At 37.2% G+C, this 17,974-nt stretch overlaps 1 protein-coding gene across 1 annotated transcript in view; it reads left to right on the top strand.

Annotated features, from left to right (window-relative positions):
* PRTG (protogenin) overlaps nt 1-1,683 on the top strand; it is a 121,490-nt gene extending 119,807 nt beyond the window's left edge. The window contains exons 19-20 of the mRNA XM_025884149.2: nt 654-758; nt 1,216-1,683. Of these exons, the coding sequence (XP_025739934.1) occupies nt 654-758; nt 1,216-1,623 (513 nt within the window). The 3' untranslated portion in view covers nt 1,624-1,683. The remainder of the gene's footprint in view (nt 1-653; nt 759-1,215) is intronic.
* Nucleotides 1,684-17,974: the final 16,291 nt, after the last annotated feature.

Here is a 17,974-nt window from a genome sequence, read left to right as displayed (position 1 = left end):
GATCCTCCATTTATTGCCATTTTGTTGAGCATATGCGGGCCCATGGTTTTTTTCTTCCCAACTACTTTTTAAGTTTCTCAGATATGTGGAAAGGTTGAAAGAGTAATATAATAAATGCACACATAATTGTCAATATCTTGTCTATACTTCTATATGTATATTTTTTAAAGATCTTATTTATTTATTTGACAGAGAGAGACACAGCGAGAGAGGGGAACACAAGCAGCACAAGCAGGGGGAGTGGGAGAGGGAGAAGCAGGCTTCCCGCCGAGCAGGGAGCCTGATGTGGGGCTTGATCCCAGGACCCTGGGATCATGACCTGAGCTGATGGCAGACGCTTAACGACTGAGCCACCCAGGCGCCCCTGTACTTCTATATTTCTATGTATTTTTGTTTGCTGTAACATTTGGGAATAATTTTTAGAATTATTACACTTCACCCCAAATACTTCAGCATGTATCTCTCTCAAGAATAAAACTATTATATCTTTTTGATCATTAACAAATGCCTTGTATTTGTGGGGTACTGTTTATGTAAAAAAAGAAATAGTGATGTCCCTGATGGTTTTTTCTTTTAATATTTAAAAATTTTGTGTACTACTTGTAATAAACTGAAATCTGTAGTATTTACATTTTCTCGTTTTATTTCTCCAGGGAGGAACTGACCTGATAATTAATAGCTATGGCCCTATAATTAAAAACAACTCTAAGAAAAAATGGCTTTTTTTCCAAGATTCTAAGAAGATAAAAGTTGACCAGGTAACCCACCTAAATGAGAAAAATTTTTGGCAACCTATGGTATCATGAAATGTTAAAAAGAGAGGAAAATGTAATGAAGGCCTTAATTTTCATGTTCTGTCTGGATATGATTTTATTAACTTGGGGCGTAACTCTGTGGAAATCCATGGTGCGTGATCATTGAAGTGACAGTTGGAATAGTAACCAGAGCTGTAGTTTTCAGCAGGGAATGGGGGGCAGTGGAGGAAGGGATGTGGCAGGAGTTAGCATCAAAAATCACTGAAGAAGCCTTTAGACACTTCACTTGCCCCAGTAATCCTGATGTGTTGCCACTTGGGTGGGGGACTACTGACCTAGATCATCTCTTCATGATGATGGCCTTCAACCCATATCCTTGAACATACAGACTACGTAAAGCCATATTTATTATTTTTCAAGAGCACTCTATCATCACTGATGGTGTTTTATGTATTTTTAGCCTCAAAGAAGATTTGCTCAAGCGGTGTGCTTTTACCAGCCAGGCACTACTGTGTTGATCAGTGATGAAGACTCTCCCAGCTCCCCGGGTCAGACAGCCAGCTTCCCAAGACCCTTTGGTGGTATTGCAGCTGATACTGAGCACTCAGCCAATAGTGAAGGCAGCCACGAGACGGGGGATTCTGGAAGGTTCTCCCATGAGTCCAATGACGAGATACACCTGTCCTCGGTCATAAGCACCACCCCCCCAACTTCCAGTTCCTTCACTGGCAGTGAGTCAGGTGGGGATCCCTCCTTGAGGAAGCGTGAGGACCCAGCACTGCTGCTGGATGCTAAGCAAACTTCCTCCTTGGTTCTGCAGCCGCCATCCACCATGCTGTGCTTTGATAAAAATGATTTTCCAATCTAGAGAGCCATGTTCAGGTATTGCCACCTTTAAGTCTGTTCGAAGGACAATGAACAGGGAGCCAAAGCCTTCTGAGAAAATCTTGGTGTCTTATTGGGTATTTCAGCTTTTTTTTTTTTTGAATGTGTTTTGTTTTTTTATGTTTAAACTCCTGTATTTTGAATGTGTCATTGTCAGCAATGTGAAGAGACAGTCAAGAGATTTGACTGGATTATAAAATATATCACTGGAGCAAAGGGAAGACTTTGGAAAGCCCCTTTGCTGACTATCTACCTCAGTTTGCCAGGTGGCGAACTCAGAAGAGACAACTTTGTTACCTCGTTTATTGTGGTAGTTTATCTCCGCTCCATAACCAATGATACTTCCTAGTAGCATTTTGTTTTCATTGCTGTACGTGTAGTGCGTGTGATCAAAGGAGTCATATAGGTATATGAGTAAGAATGTTTATCTGAAGCTCTGATTTTTTTTTTTTTTTTAAAGAAAACTCTGACATCTGCATGGTTTGGAGAATGTCGTGCCTCCACTGTGAGGACTGTCGAACCACCGAGAAGAGAAAAAGTGGGACTGTTGATTTTAACGAATGACCAAAACAAAGAAAAAAGTGTCTCTCTTTTGAGAACAGAACTATTCAGTAGCATATAGGAAATCCTGTGGCTTCAATGGCCTTTCTGATTTGGGCATTAGAGCCTGAGTGCTTTACCTGCTGTTCCCTAAAGCTCAGCTGCCTACAGCCGTGCCTTTTCTACCTTCCCCTTTGCCTGACGGTCGGCCAAAGGCTGCACTGTCTTGTTTGCAAAGCATCCTCGCCGTTTCCAGAGTTAGTTGCAAAACTTCACGCAGAAAACAGATTTTTAAAGAGAATTGGTTAGAGTTTTTGTTTTTTAAGCCCACCTTGACTTAAAAAAGGGTAAAGAAATTTCATAAAATATTAAGAATAAAGATAAATGCAACAGTAGACCATAAAATGAACTAGAGGTTATCATGGTAACAGTGCCTTCCATTATATATTATGAAATTCTTTGCCTTATACCTTTTTAATATTCATGAAGTTGTTCAGGACAGGAGTACAGGAAGTTGCCTTAAGAGTTTCTTGGATTTTATCAATAACTATTTTGATGTATAGTATCTTACCAAAGCATTTTAGTTCGTCTTCATGCAGGTTTGGTTTAGGGATAAGTATTCAGAGCTCTACCACCTTGCTTGTATTTTCTTGAATTCTTAAGAGAATTTGGTACTCTATTTATAATCTTCTTTCCATGTCAATGCTGTGAATGAGGAATGCTAACTCCAGGAGTGAGTTAATCCTCTTGCTGGTTTGAAATCAGCAAACTGTTTACTCAGCCACATAGAATAGGTTTTCTTTCAGTCATGAGACAGTTACCTACTAGGTACCCAGCAGTGGAAGAGGAAAAAGAATTAAACACACGGTGTAGAGAGGGGACCCCATATTTTCGGTAAGTATTTCTTCACATTATCTGGAAATGACTTCTGAGCCTCATTTTTTAAAAGGAATCTTAATGGATTTCCCCCTTGAAACCTTTGGCTTACGGGGTGGGGTGGGGAAGTGATGCTAAATGGTGTTCTAAAATCAAAAGAATATTACTGGGTGTAACGGTCCCACCTCCATCATCTCCTATCCCAGTGTCTGATGATGCACCTCTTATTGTTTCTTAATCTGCAGTTTTGTGCCAAACTGGATGTGTTCAGAAGCAGACCAACATTAAGTGCCAGCAACCACTTGTGAATAAAGTCAAAGTCCCCATTTAGTTATCTAAGTAGGGGCTTCATGGCAAAACAAAAAAAGCAGAGCTTTAGGTGAACAATCTGAGGCAAGGAAAAATGCTCCTCCTGCCTTTATAGCTCCTGTTTTATACTACCTCCTTTTAAAGTTATTCTAGTGTTATTTTTTTCCTGTACTCAGGGAACATTTTGTTACTTTTAAGCTGCCTCATGCAAGCATGGGCAGATTGACAGGGTATGGTGTCTTTTGGTTCATAAGTAGTTTTGTGGGGCCAACTTTTATCAGCATCCAAAATTAAGGAATGTAAGGAGTTTGCTTTATTTTTTAAATTTTCATTAAAAGGCAGATAAAATCTAAAGTTGAAACATCATCCATCATGGTTATGGAAGATGTGTCCAGGGCTACATGAATTCGAATCATTTTAAAAGTCTAAAAAGAAGATCTGAAAGTCCTTGAGGAAAGTATTTTGGTTTTGTTTTTGTTTTTTGATGAATAGGCCCATAGTTATTGTAGATCTTTAGGCTATAACTGTTTGCTAATTATTTACCAGTACATTTTTACTTTTTCACCTTTTCATTGTGTTCTTATACAGATTTTTTTCATAATAATTCTGTTACCAAAGAATTTTCAGTAGAAAGTAAAAATTTGACTATAATTTCCCCCAAAATTGAATTAACTAGAAACATCTATAGGTATGAAGCTTATATAAGTAGTTACTAACCCAAAATAATAGGGTTTATATTGATTGTTGTAGTTAAATAGACTAGTAATTTCTACCTACCTTATTGTTACCAGAGCATTTAAAATAAGTTCTTTACCAGCAGGTAGTTCCAAAGAATTTCAAGTATAATTTTTTTTTCTTCAGCAAGTAAATCTTCATAGACAGTATTAGAGTAAAGTATTTTTAAATTGTTGAAACTACTTGTTGGAGAGAAAAAAAATCTTTTCACCAAAGATAAATATTTTGGTCTCATTGAATAAGATGTTTAGTATACACCAAAGACTTCTTTTTACTTGGCCAAAGCTAGCTTCTTTGAAGTCTTAAGTATAAAACTGTAACTAAAATGTGAAGCTTCTCATTCATCTCTCATAGTGGTGTTACCTCATGGCATTTCATTCCAATGGGGTTAATATGCAAATGGTAACTATTTTCTTTTCCAAAGACTTATTTGCTGTAAGTACTGATACACGCATGCCATTTTTATGCCAAATATTACAAGATACTGCTCATCAGTATTTTCATACCAAAGACCATTAAAGTATATAGATTAGCCTGTAAGTAAGTAAAGATGAGCAGATTTGAAATAAATTTATTTAGAGGCTGATAGGAATCTAGCTTTAGTAGCAAAAGATATCAAAGGGCTAAGTTTACATAATTAAAAGCAATACAATTATGTTGGTATTTATCAGTGTTTTTATTCAAGTACTTTTTATCAGCAAATTATAAAAAACCAAAGATATTTAAGGTTACCTCTGCATATAGACAAATTTAGTTGTACATTAAACTGTTGTTTCTTGTTTTTATGTCAACCAAACTTGTCTCTCCAGAGCCCAGCCTGTATCCAAATAGCATACATAGGGACTTTCCATCAAATCTGCTGATTCAGCCACAGGATGTTTTTGCCAAATGATGTGATTACTCTCGTAAGCACCTTGATTGTGAGATGTCAACAGAAATCTCAGCAAGTTTTTCCATTCCAGAGCATTTGGCAAACCCTGAATTAGCCTGTGCAGTCTTCCTCCTGCTTAAAGCATTACCTGGTTAACTCAGAAGGCTTGAGGCAGTCCCAAAATAATAGGGACATTCTCATCTCTGGTGAGCAGTGGCATATAGTGGGCAAACAAATATCACTGTTTAAGTGGGCTCTCCTTCGATTGATGTGCTCTTTAAAGTTGTCCATAAGTCGAAATATTTTAATTGCATCAAGGGACCCTAGTGTTTCAAACTTTAGGGGAAACCTTGGGTGAAACCATAATCTTTTTTATGAAATCTGGGGTTTTATATTTTGATTAGCCGAAAAGGAAAGACACAGCTTTATCCACTAAATAGCTTTTAAAAAATCGGCTTTGGCACACCAGGGAAATTCAGTCCTCGGTGAAATGCCTTTTATTAGCCTTTGCTTCAAACAAGAGCACCACCAACACTGGGGATAATGACAGTGATTTGCATTAGTTTGTCTTGACTTTGTTAAGGACTTCGGCCAGAAACTTGCTCATGTTGACTACTCAGGATCACTGGTCAAGTCCATTTGGAGACAACTTTGAAGAGTGTCCTGAAAAGATGAAATTGAAAGTATCTTTTTATTTTTATGCAAGAATATCCAGATGTGGTTCCATTTCAGTGGTGGTGTAGTGATTCACATATGTTTCTGTTTCATTGAATGTAAATTTTTAATACTGAATGTAAAAAAAAAAGTTTCAACTATATGGAAAGAGTCATGATCTTTCTAAGACTAAACATATATTTTGTAAACTGTGTTCCTGACAATTTGCCACATGGATCTCTGGTAAAATTGCTTCGGTTTAATAGAATAATTTTTTGTGGGCTGTGAGCACAGAGTAGAGGGTTCTGGAGATTTCCATATACAACCAGTTGTCTACTTGTGACTTTTATTGGTGTTTAGGAGAACATATACATAGAATTCTGTGTTAAGTTGATTTATGCTCAGGACATAAGATCACAGGCTAATGCAATGTGTATGTTTTCAGGCTTTAATCTTCTCAGGCAGTTTCCCTTTTTAAGCCTTTGAAAGTGTTTAGGATTATGACAGTCTTGCATTTTTATCAGACAGATGCTATATTTTCTTAATGCTGCTGTAACAAATTACCACAAACTTGACGGCCTTAAAATAACACAGATTTATTACCTTCCACTTCTGTAGGTCACAAATCTGACACAGGTCTCACTGGGATAAAATCAACGTCTGTTTCCTTGGGTTTTTTTCTGGCTTTTAGAGGCTGTGAACTCTTTCCTCTATCTTCACTCTGACCCTGCTTCCATCATTGTATCTTTTTCTGACCCTAATCAGGAAAGGTTCTCCAATTTTAAAGACACATGTGATTACATTGGGTCCACCTGGATAATCCAGGATAATCTCCCCATCTCAGAATCCTTAACTTAATCACATCTGCAAAGTACCTTTGCCACATATGGTAACATATTTAGAGTCCAAGGATTTGGGCATGCACTTCTGTGGAGGGCCATTATTTTGCCAACCGTAGATACATTATTACTGTAGAACTGTAGAATTCTGATCCCTACAAAATGTTTGTTGCATTATAGAGATTGGAAGTCTGAAGTCATGTGCCCCTTAGGGATCTTCAAAATCTCAAAGCTATGAAAACCTTGGCTTGTAGTTTATCAAGTGTACACATTAAACTTCCTTTCTAGATCACTTGCAAAAACAATTCAGCTTTAAACTTTTTGAATATGTGCTTCGTAAATTAACGTCTCAGTTCTATGCATTTAACAGAAAGTTTCCTTGGCTCTAATTTATGGAAGTTCATCAGAAATTTTTGATAACTGTTCTTATTATAGTTGAACTTTCTGCTTTTCTCTTAAGTAATTATATTGCTGGGGGAGGGTTAGGGGAAAAAAACCCTCAAACATAGGGACTCAGTAGGTGAACAGGATCATGCTCACACCCATTCTTCATCTTCTAACAGCATATTTGCAACATGCCACCTTTCTACCTTTTAAATCAGGTTTATTTCTTCAGCTTCACCAGCTGTTTTATTTTCAGCGTGGTAACCCCTTGATTTCCCATCAACCTCAGCAGGAGCCTCCACTCACCTTATCAGAATGTGCACATCCAAAGCAATGTTATCTTCCTTGTCATGCTCTTTCTTTGATTTTAGTTGTCCCTCTTCCTGGAAAGTTTAGATTCCACAGCTCAGGTTGGTTTTAATTCCTGGATGCTTCAAGTCAAGCCTTCTTTCAGTTTTGAAGGATAGTGTCTAATTCTAACCCTAATTTTCAGTATGTCTTAACTAAGGAGATAAAGCTATCTCCATTATGGGGTAGAGACCATGGTGATATTCTGAGCAGGGATAATGTGCTGGTCATTTTTCAGCTGCTTTTGACCTCAGTCTCTAGGAAGAGATAATGCGATTTACTGAGCATATGCAGTGTGCCAAATACATGCTTCATTCCTGCAGACTACTACGTTCTGCAAAGCAAATATTTCCCCCATTTTAGAGATCAGGAAATTGAGGTTTAAAATACCTAACTTGCCAAAGATCACAGCTGGTTAAGTGGCTTAGCCAAGATACAAACCCAAGTTGGTTTAATTCCAAAGTTGATAGGATTTTTACTAGGATACATTTTCTCAGCTAAGAAATTGTATTTAATTACTCAGGCTTGTGGTGCCTTCTGCTGTGTCAACACAACCTGTCCACATAGTAATAGCCATTCAACAGAAGTCTTAGTTGTGTCCATTTATTCACAGGAGGAATTTAGGAGGCTGAGCTGTAACTCACCTCTTAAAATCTCCTAACCTCCCTCTTTTCTCTGTTAAAACCTTCAATTTCTCTTAGCCAATACTGCCTGAAAACTGGTGCTTCTGCCTAGGGTTGCATTAGAAATATGGTAGTTACGGTTTCCGGAGTCCTTATCTATTCAGGCATTTGCCTAATAGATTAGGTGTTCAGAATTCGATTTTATCTTGTGTGATTTTTCTATAGTCCCCATATCCAAATAGGAATTTATTAACTGGAAAAAGCCAAGTGTGTAACCAGTCATCCTTCCTTGCTAGATCTGGAGTCGATAGTTTTTATATGAATTACTACCTAACTAATTCTTCACACTAATTTAGGACGGAGCAAAGTTGAGGGAGAGTCGTATAATAGAACCAAGTATAAGTTTAGTTATTGGAGCACCTAAATTCTAATCATTTACCATTTTGAGAATTGTTTGGTAGGAAAGTTCTTAACCTATTTCTGTTCCTTCTCTAACCATGAAATGAGGGGATTTCTTGTGCAGAATGAAGCAATAGTATTGTGAAGACTTAAAAGGAAAATTAAGTGTAAATAATTATAGTCTGCAAGTCATTTCTATGAGGCTGTGAAACATTTCTTAACGGATTTTTTTTTCTTTACAGCTCAGCCTTTTCAATTACATTTTGCCTGTGGTAAAATGAAAAATGTTTGCATTTCCTGTATATGCACCAAAAACTAACAGAAGAAAGCGGTTGTTAAAAGATAAAGACTAGTATTTAAACACTAAATCTGTAAGGTAGGAAAATCTACAAAAGGATATGGGAATTTGCCTCAATTTAAATCTTTCATTTTTTTAAAGATGATATTCTACATTTTATTATGGTGCCATTTACATGAGTGTATACAATTACCAAATTTTCTGAAAATTTACCCTTTAAACTGATATATTTTGTAATTTAAACTATATATCAAGAAAGCTGGAAGAAAGTATTAAGTATTATCCTACATGATTTTTCATAATAAAAAGAAATTTCATCACAGAGATTATCAAGATTTGTTTAAATGTGCCCCATACCCTCACAGCTACTAAACTTTAAGATCTTTCAAGACTTGCCTAAAATGAAATTTCTTATGAAAAGCATTCTATAAATAGCTAACTAGGGTGACTTGGATAGCCTTTCTAATTATGCAACGTCTTGCTCTTTTAAATATCAGTTTAATATGACTTTTAAAAATCTATATTTACATTTTATATTTATATTTGTATCTAATGCCTATTCCTTTTGGTTTATAAAGTCCATGAGAACAGGAATCATGAATTTTTAATTTTAACTTTGATGCCTAACATCTTTCCCGGAATCTTGGTGATTCAAACAATAGTCAAAACTCAAACCTAAAGCAAGGACCTCCAGGCTTCTCCTTCCGTACAGTTTCCATTTATGGTGGAGGCTTTTTTGGTTAAAAGTTAGTATAGCAGGGAACTTACTTCAAGACTGCTACACTGAAGGTAGAATACTATGAGATAAGATGTCAATAAGGATCCTGTAGCTTCCAAATCTTGACTGCAGAGGAGTCACCATAGAAACAAATCTGGTGTTGATGGGGGGGAATGTCGTCTAAGAAGCTTAGTTCTATGCACTGTGCTTGCGCATGGGGTCTCTCCTGATAGGCTGGTTCAGGCTTCCCCACAGCACAGTGACTGGGTTCCATCGCCATGCATCCTTGAAAAAGATGTGAAGTTTACTTGTGGAGTGGGTGTCAGAAAAGTTGTTACTGTGTTACTGTGAGTTGGTGTTGAGCACCAAAAAGCAGCTTGAGGGCAGCTGTCCTCGGGATCCTCCTTCCCGGGGTCCTCGGCCTCAGGGACTCCCCGGGGTGGCCCTGCCCTCCCGGTGGCGTTTTGAGGGGACTTGGTGCCGGGGAGCTGGGCGGGGGCGACGCGCACGGCCCTTCCTTCGCCAGTCTGGGTGGGGCCCACGAGGATGCCGCTGGGGGGGGGGGGGGGGGGGGGGGGCGGCACAGAGCAGGGAGAGGCTGTGGGCCGAGGGCAGTGTGCTGGCTTTGGGGCGCTCCGTGGCCCAGCGGTCTCTCCTCTCTCCTGGATCTTCCCTAGATCTTCCCCAACCCCCCCTTTTTTTTCCTTTTCTTCTTTTTTTTACTATATCTATTTTGGCTTCTTAAAGAGTCAAGTTTCTTGGGAGGGGTGAGGAGAAAAGTGCATTTTTAGGGTTCTTCTCTACTTACGTACAGTTCTACTTTTTCAAGGTTATGGAACGTCTTAACATTTCTCTAAACTATTTGGAGTGAATTTTATATAGGGCGACACCTACTGGCACCTAATTCTAGCTTACTCAAGTATGCCTTTAAAGCTTCTTGGGAAGCGTTAATGATATCATGAATCTGAACATCTTTGCAGATATACTCAAGTTTATATCTTGTAAGTAGTTCACGGTATGTAGACCAGGTTCTTTTAAACCATCTTTAAGAATTTGTTACAGAAGTATATTTCTCTACAGAACTGTCTTAAAAAACAACAAAAATAAATTTTACCTAAAACCTTCTTCCCGTTACCACATTCTCTGTATTTATTCTGTTTGCAAATGAAAATGATAACTAATGATTTAGCAACTTGAACCTGTTATAAGAATTTGCAAAGCCTGGAATACACACACATTGCCTTAGCCTATCAGTAGAATAGAGGACATATATTACCTAAGTTTGTCTGTTTGTTGCTGTTGTTGGACAAGATTTTATGTCTGTGTATGCGTAATTTTTTTTCTATTTTCTTCAAAGATGTGAATTAAATGAAAGTGTGGGAGCCAGCTATATTATTTCATATTATGGGTGTTCTGGATCCTTTCACTCTGTATACCATTTTCTTGTAAGGGCAGCATTTGCAGACTAGCTAATGGGCTCTAGGGCTGAGCTATTTTAGTTTTATACTTGACTCAGGGGATCAGCTCTGTGAACTCCATTGCATGAAGAAAGCAAACGTTTGCCTTGATTTTGAATGTACCTTTTTAATGTCTTCTTAAAACATATTTTGTTTAATAATGTGGGTTTTTTTTTCTTTTTCTAGCATCATAGTAAATATTGCCTAGTATTTCCCCCCTCCCCAGGATAGTTTACATACTATCCTACAGGTCATGCCAAAAATGAGTAAAAGTTTAAATGCCAAAATGTTTATGAAACTGCTGTCTAAATACTGATTGATTGCACAGTTTAAATAAAACTTTTCCTTAGTTAAAAAAGAAAAAAAGTGTTTTACTCTTGTTTTCTTTCGGGGAATGGGGAATAAAAGCTTTCACTTTATAGAATGATGACTTTCATATTCTGTATGGGATGATTATAGAGTCCACTGCAAGCAACAGGAATAGAGCCTATTTAAGGGATCTAAGAATTGTTTTCATCTGGCATTTACTGCATAGCAGCAAGGAAATAACAATTTCCCCTTTCCAGTAGATGGCTGATCACCTCAGGAACTAAATAGCATGTAGCCTAAAAGCTAAGGGCTCAACCAAATAGACACAGTTCTAATTCAGGTTGAAGTTTTTGTTTTTTAAAAGTAAAACATCTGTCCAGTAAAAGACACTATAAACAAAAGGCAAGTGAGACATAGAAGAAAATATCATTAATATACAAAAAGCCCCTGTAAATCAATAAGGAAAAGGCCAAAGGAAGATGAAATTTGGCAGTGGATTAGAAATTCACAGAGAAAGAAGTAAATTAGCTAATAAACATATGGAAAAAGATGTTTTATCTTGCTTGCAATTAGGGAAATGAAAATGACACAATACCATGTTTGCCCATCAGATTGGGAAAAACTAAAATGATTGATAACAACCAGTGCTGGCAAGGATGTGGGAAAATGAGCATGCATAAACCACTGGAGGGAGGGAGAATTGACTGAACCTTTGGGAGAGTAGTTTGGCAGTATTAAATAATGTTTTAAACCCACACACCCTACAACCTAGTAATCCCACTTCTAGGAGCTTCTACAGAAATGATAGCACAGGCACTCATAAACATTCAAGGATTCTTATAACAACATTGTTGATAAGAGTAAAAAAGAAATTGGCCTAAATATTTATCAATAATGGAATGTTCCAAATAAAATATAGCACATCCATAGTATGAAATACTCTGCAGCCGTTCAATAAGAGGCACATCTATATATAACAAGATAAAAGATATCAAGGCATACAATGTTATTTCAGAAGGAGCCCATTTTTTTAAAAAGATTTTATTTATTTGAGAGAGAGAGCACGAGAGAGGGGAGGGTCAGAGGGAGAAGCAGACTCCCTGCTGAGCAGGGAGCCTGATGCGGGATTCGATCCCGGGACTCCAAGATCATGACCTGAGCCAAAGGCAGTCGCTTAACCAACTGAGCCACCCAGGTGCCCAGAAGGAGCCCATTTTTATAAACGTTTGTTGGTACATGCCCCAAAAAGCTGGAGGAAAATACCCAGATGTTACAGTGATCGCCTACTAGTAGGAGCATGAGGGAGCTTTCATGATCTCTATTACAAATGTGTTGTTGGATTTTTCTCCTGTAATTAGAAAAAATCAGTGAAGACAGGGTGCCCTGGTGCCTCAGTCGGTTAAGTGTCTGCCTTCTGCTCAGGTCATGATCTTGGGGTTCTGGGATTGAGCCCCGTGTTGGGCTCCCTGCTCTGTGGGGAATCTGCTTCTCCCTCTCCCTTGGGCTCCTCTCTCTGTCTCTTTCTCTCTCTCTTTCTAATAAATAAAATCTTAAAAAAAAAAGTCAATGAAGAGTTAATGTTTTTTAAATTTTTTTGTTTTTTAATATTCTCATTTTAAAAGTAATGAAATGCTGAAAACATTCCCACTAGAAAATCTAGAAGTAACAGAAAATGTGACCTAAACAAGCTTTTTTTAAGATAGCTGAATTATTTTTTTTTTAATTTCCTGACTTGAAAAATAAAAGGGAAACTGAAAAATAGAACAGTAATTTCTTGAAATGATATTGTGCTGACTGTGGAGAACATAAAGCATAAGAGAACAAAAAATTTTTTTAAAAAGTACATTAGAAAAATGAATAGAATGCCTAGAAATAAAAAGGTAGAGTCATTGAATTTTTGAAAATCTGTTAAATAGCACACCAAATACACTGAAAGAATATTCTAAAATTGGAAGGTAGATGTAAGGAAATTATCCAGGATGCAGCACAGAGAAATAAACAGAAAATACAAAACAGGGGTAAACAGAGAAGATTTGACATACTTCTGACAGCCACTCTTAAAATGAAAGATTAAAGAGAATGAAGGATAAGCGATATTCAAAGAGAAAATGACTAATTTATGAAATCATCAGACTCAAGAAGTACAAATTTCAATCTAGAAATATAAAAATAAGTCTACACCAAGACGTTTTAGTGAAACCACAGAACACTGAAGACCAAGTGAAGAACTTAAAGGCAGGAGGGGGAGAAAAAGAGATGATATAGATTGCAGTGGGAGGATATCTTGGTGACAATAAAAGAAACAAGAAGATGGTGCTATAGTATCTTCAAAACATCACAAAGAAAAATAACTATAAGATGGAATGCTATACCCAGAAAAACTATCATTTAAATGTTAGTTAAATAAACATAATTCTAGATTAAGATTGAGAGAATTTACCACCATACACCCCTGCTAAGTGAACAATAAAGGATGTACTTCAGAAAAAAAGAAATACAATCCACGCAGAAGATATTAGAAGAAAGAAGCAATGATGAGCTGAAAATACAAATAAAAAAGACAATGAGATATCACCCCATATCTACTAAGATGGCTATAATCAACAAGATAATAACAAGTGTTGACAAGGATGTGGAGAAATTAGAATATTTATACATTGCTGGTGGGTATGTAAAATGATGCAGCCATCACAGAAAATAGTTGAGCAGTTAAACGCAGAATTATCATTTGACCCAGGAATCTCACTCCTAATTATATACCCAAGAGAAATGGAAACATAGGTTCACACAAGAGCTTGTACAGACATTCATAACAGCATTATTCTAACAGCCAAAAAGTGGAAACAACCTAAATGTCTACCAACTGATGAATGGATAAATGGATCATGGTATATCAATTCAATGGAATGTTCCTCAGCAATAAAAAGGAATGAAGTACTGATATATGCTACAACAAGGATGAATTTTGAAAACATGCTAAGTGAAAGAAGCCAGTCAAAACACCCCACATATTGTATGATTATGAAATGTTCAGAATAGGCAAATCTATAGAGACAAAAATAGATTAGTGGTTGCATAGGACTGGAAGGTGGCAGGGAAAGGGATATACTGATGGTGGGTATAGGGTTTCTTGTTGGTGTGACAAAAATGTTCTAAAATTTATTGCGATGGTGTTTGCAGCACTCTGTGAATATACTAAAGACCAATGAATTGTACCCTTCAAATGGGTATATTATATGGTATATGAATTATATCTCAATAAAGCTGTTTTTATCAAAAAGCCATGTTGAGCAAAGACATAGAGAAATGTGGGTAGATCTAAATCAGCACTGACTACGTAAGACAAAAATATAAAGACCTTCTAAAATACAACAGGAAAGAGTCCAACAACCCAACTTAAACATGGGCAAAGTAGTTGAATTGACATTTCTCCAAAGGAGTAGGCAAATGGCCAATGAGCACATGAAAAGATGCTCAACATCCTTAGTCATTGGGTAAATGCAAATCAAAACCACAATAAGAAAACACTTCACACCTACTAAGATGGCTATAATAAAAATTTTAATTTTTTAAAGGAAAATAAATACTGGCAAGGGTGTGGAGAAACTGGAACACTCATACATTGCTAATCAGAACATAAAATGGTGCAGCCACTTTGAAAAATGACTCAGCTTCCTCAAAAAAGCTACCCATAGAATTACCATATGGGCTAGCAATTTCACTGCTAGGTATATGCCCAAAAGAATGAAAACAGGGGCTGAGACAGATACTTGTACACCAATTTTTATTGATCAGCATTGTTCAATAACTAAAAGTTGGAAATACCTGTGTCCATCCACAGATAAATGGATAAACACAATATGGTGTATCTATACATATTATACAATGGAATGTTAGTCATAAAAAAAGGAATGAAGTTCTGGTACATGCTACAACATTGACAAACCTTGAAAACATTACCACTCCTATTCAACAATGTGCTAGGGGAGCTAGACAGTATCACATAGGTTGGTAGGTAGGATTGCAAAGGAAGAAAGAAAACTTTCATTATGTGCATATGATGTGATCATCTACACAGGAAATCCAAGAAAAATCTATAGACAAACTGCTAGTCTAAATAGAGGAATTAAGTAAGACTGATGGTTGTGAGACCAAAATACAAAGTGCATTTGAGTTTCTAAATATCAACAACAAACCCCCAGAACATGTAGTTTTAAAGAAAAGTATAATTTACCATATCAACAAAAACTAAGGATTAAGAATGTATCATAGGAGCACCTGGGTGGCTCAGTCGTTAAGCGTCTGCCTTTGGCTCAGGTCATGATCCCAGGGTCCTGGGATCGAGCCCCGCATCGGGCTCCTTGCTCAGCGGGAAGCCTGCTTCTCCCTCTCCCACTCCCCCTGCTTGTGTCCCCTCTCTCGCTGTGTTTCTCTGTCAAATAAATAATTAATATTTTTAAAAAGAATATATCATACCAAATAGGTGTAAAATTATAAAACTCTATTGAAGGATATGTTTGAAGACCTATTTAAAGAAGGAGGTAGGACGTGTTTATGGAAGAAATACTCACTATCTTAAAAATGTCAATACCCCTAATCCATATATTCAAGGCAACTCAAATGAAAATCCTCATATGGATTCTCAAAGAAGTTTCCATATGAAAAAGATAATACTGGGAGCCTACCTCATGCCATAAATAAATGAAGAAAACATTAAAGACCAGATTGTGAAAAATACAGCTAAATTGTTAAACTCTAGAAGAAGGTAAATTTTTATGATATCAAGATAGGCAGAGATATTTTAAAACGTGTAACTAAAAGCAAAAACTACAACTAAGAGATGGACAATACAACTACATTAAAATTTATACCCTCTCCATGACTGAAGAATAACCTAAATGAAATTAAAAGCAAACCACATACTCGAAGAAGCTATGTGCAAATACCAGTCTCAAAGGGTTGGTATCCAGACATTATAAAGGATTTCAAAAAAGCAATAAAACTTCAAGCCACACAATAGAAAGATGGGCATGGATTTATATAGGCAATTCACAGAAAAGGAAATCCGAATGGCTTACAAACCATTTGGTTATCAGAGAAATGTATCTAAAACAAGGAAATAACTCTTCATACCCATGATATTGACACACATGAGAAAAGCCTGACAATAATAACTATGTGCAAAGATTTAAGCCTGACAATAATAACTATGTGCAAAGATTGGAAGTTCTAAGATCCCTTACACTCTCCTAAGAGGGATATAAACTGATGCAATTACTTTGAATAGCAATTTAGCAACTTCTACCAATCGCATTTCTAGGTACCTATTCTAGAGAAAAACTGTTTCACGTGTGCATAAGGAAACCCATACAAAATTGTCCCTGACAGAACTATTTATAATGGTAAAAATGTAGAAATAATCTCTTAGGAGGACAAGTTAAATAAACTACTGTTTAGTTAAATTGTGGAGTATTATATAGCAGGTAAAAACCAAACAACTACTTATGCCACCATAAACCAAGATTTACTATAAAACCATAATCAGGGGCACCTGGGTGGCTCAGTCGATTAAGCCGCTGCCTTCGGCCTAGATCATGATCCCAGAGTCCTGGGATCAAGCCCCGCATCGGGCTCCTTGTTCAGCAGGGAGCCTGCTTCTCCCTCTCCCTCTGCCTGCCACTCTGCCTACTTGTGCTCTCTCTCTCTCTCTCTCTCTCTGTCAAATAAATAAAATCTTAAAAAAAAATCTCTAAAAAAACATAAACCCACAACCAAGCCAGTATATTCTCCGTACAAAGATGCGCAGGCCAGAACAGTACAGAGCCGTACTCATATATCTATAGACCCCCAATTTATGCCAGAAGCACCAAATAAGTTCAATAAAATTTTAAAATTTAAGGATATTAAATTTAGTAACTTCTGATTTTATTAAAAATTATTGATTAAGGCAAGAATGTGCTTAAATATATAATGTTTTAATGTTCCAGTTCACAGGGGCAGCAAACAAATATTAAAAATAGACTTTTAAAATGTCCAAAAAATATGCAAGACCTGTGTCAATGATTTTTATCTGGAGGCTTTTTCAAATTATCATCCACCTTCCCCTCACAACCTTCAACCCCAAGATTCTCATATAAGCCTTTATTAGGATTCAGTTTCAGCAGAAGAAACCGATAAACTGAAAATAGTGATGACTTGAACAAAATAGGAGTTTATGTCTCTCTTCGTCAGAAGACTGGAAGGGTTCAGTGCAAGGCTGGTCAGGGACACAACTGTGTCAGGCTCGCAGGCTCTCTTGATCTCCTCACTCCACCTATGCATGCATTCCTTTCTGAGTTAATTTACAATCATATATGGCTGCTGGAGCACCATTATTATATTCACATCCTATTCCAGCGGACATAAAGGAAAGAAGGGAATGGCTTCTACTTTTAAGGACACTTGCATCGCTCAGAACTTAGTCTCCTGTTACACCGTTTCGCAAGAAAGCCTAGAAAATATAGTCTTCATTCTAGGCAGACACTTTCCCAGCTAAGCACAGAGTTCTGTTAATCTAGGAAGGAAGGAGGGAAGAGAGGGAGGGAGGGAGGAGGGAGGGAGGAAGGAAGGAAGCAAGCAAGCAAGGAAGGAAGGGAGAGAGGGAAAGACAGAGGAAGGCCACTGAGAGACAACTTGCAGTCTCTGCCGTACCATCGAACTACTATGAATCATTTAGTGCGAGATACTGTTGATGGCAGGACATGCTCTTTGTGGATGTGGATGGGAGGGAAGCAGAAAAAAATTGCTGAAAAGCACTGACCTCTAGGAGGAAGGAAATTAAAACAACTTACTGAAGGACATACAAATTAACTCAACTTTTTACAGGGCACTTTGGCAAGAAAATAAAGTGCACAAATGAGATTTATATACAAGAATGTTTAGCACAGTTTATAATAGGAAAAATGGAAACACCCTGTCTCATCAGCAGGGGTTAA

Source organism: Callorhinus ursinus, unplaced genomic scaffold, assembly GCF_003265705.2.
Source record: "Callorhinus ursinus isolate GAN/ISIS: 27379988/994484 unplaced genomic scaffold, GSC_fseal_2.0 scaffold25, whole genome shotgun sequence".
Classification (NCBI taxonomy): domain Eukaryota; kingdom Metazoa; phylum Chordata; class Mammalia; order Carnivora; family Otariidae; genus Callorhinus; species Callorhinus ursinus.
The sequence above is the reverse complement of the archived record's forward strand: the minus strand, read 5'-3'. Positions and strand labels throughout refer to the sequence as shown.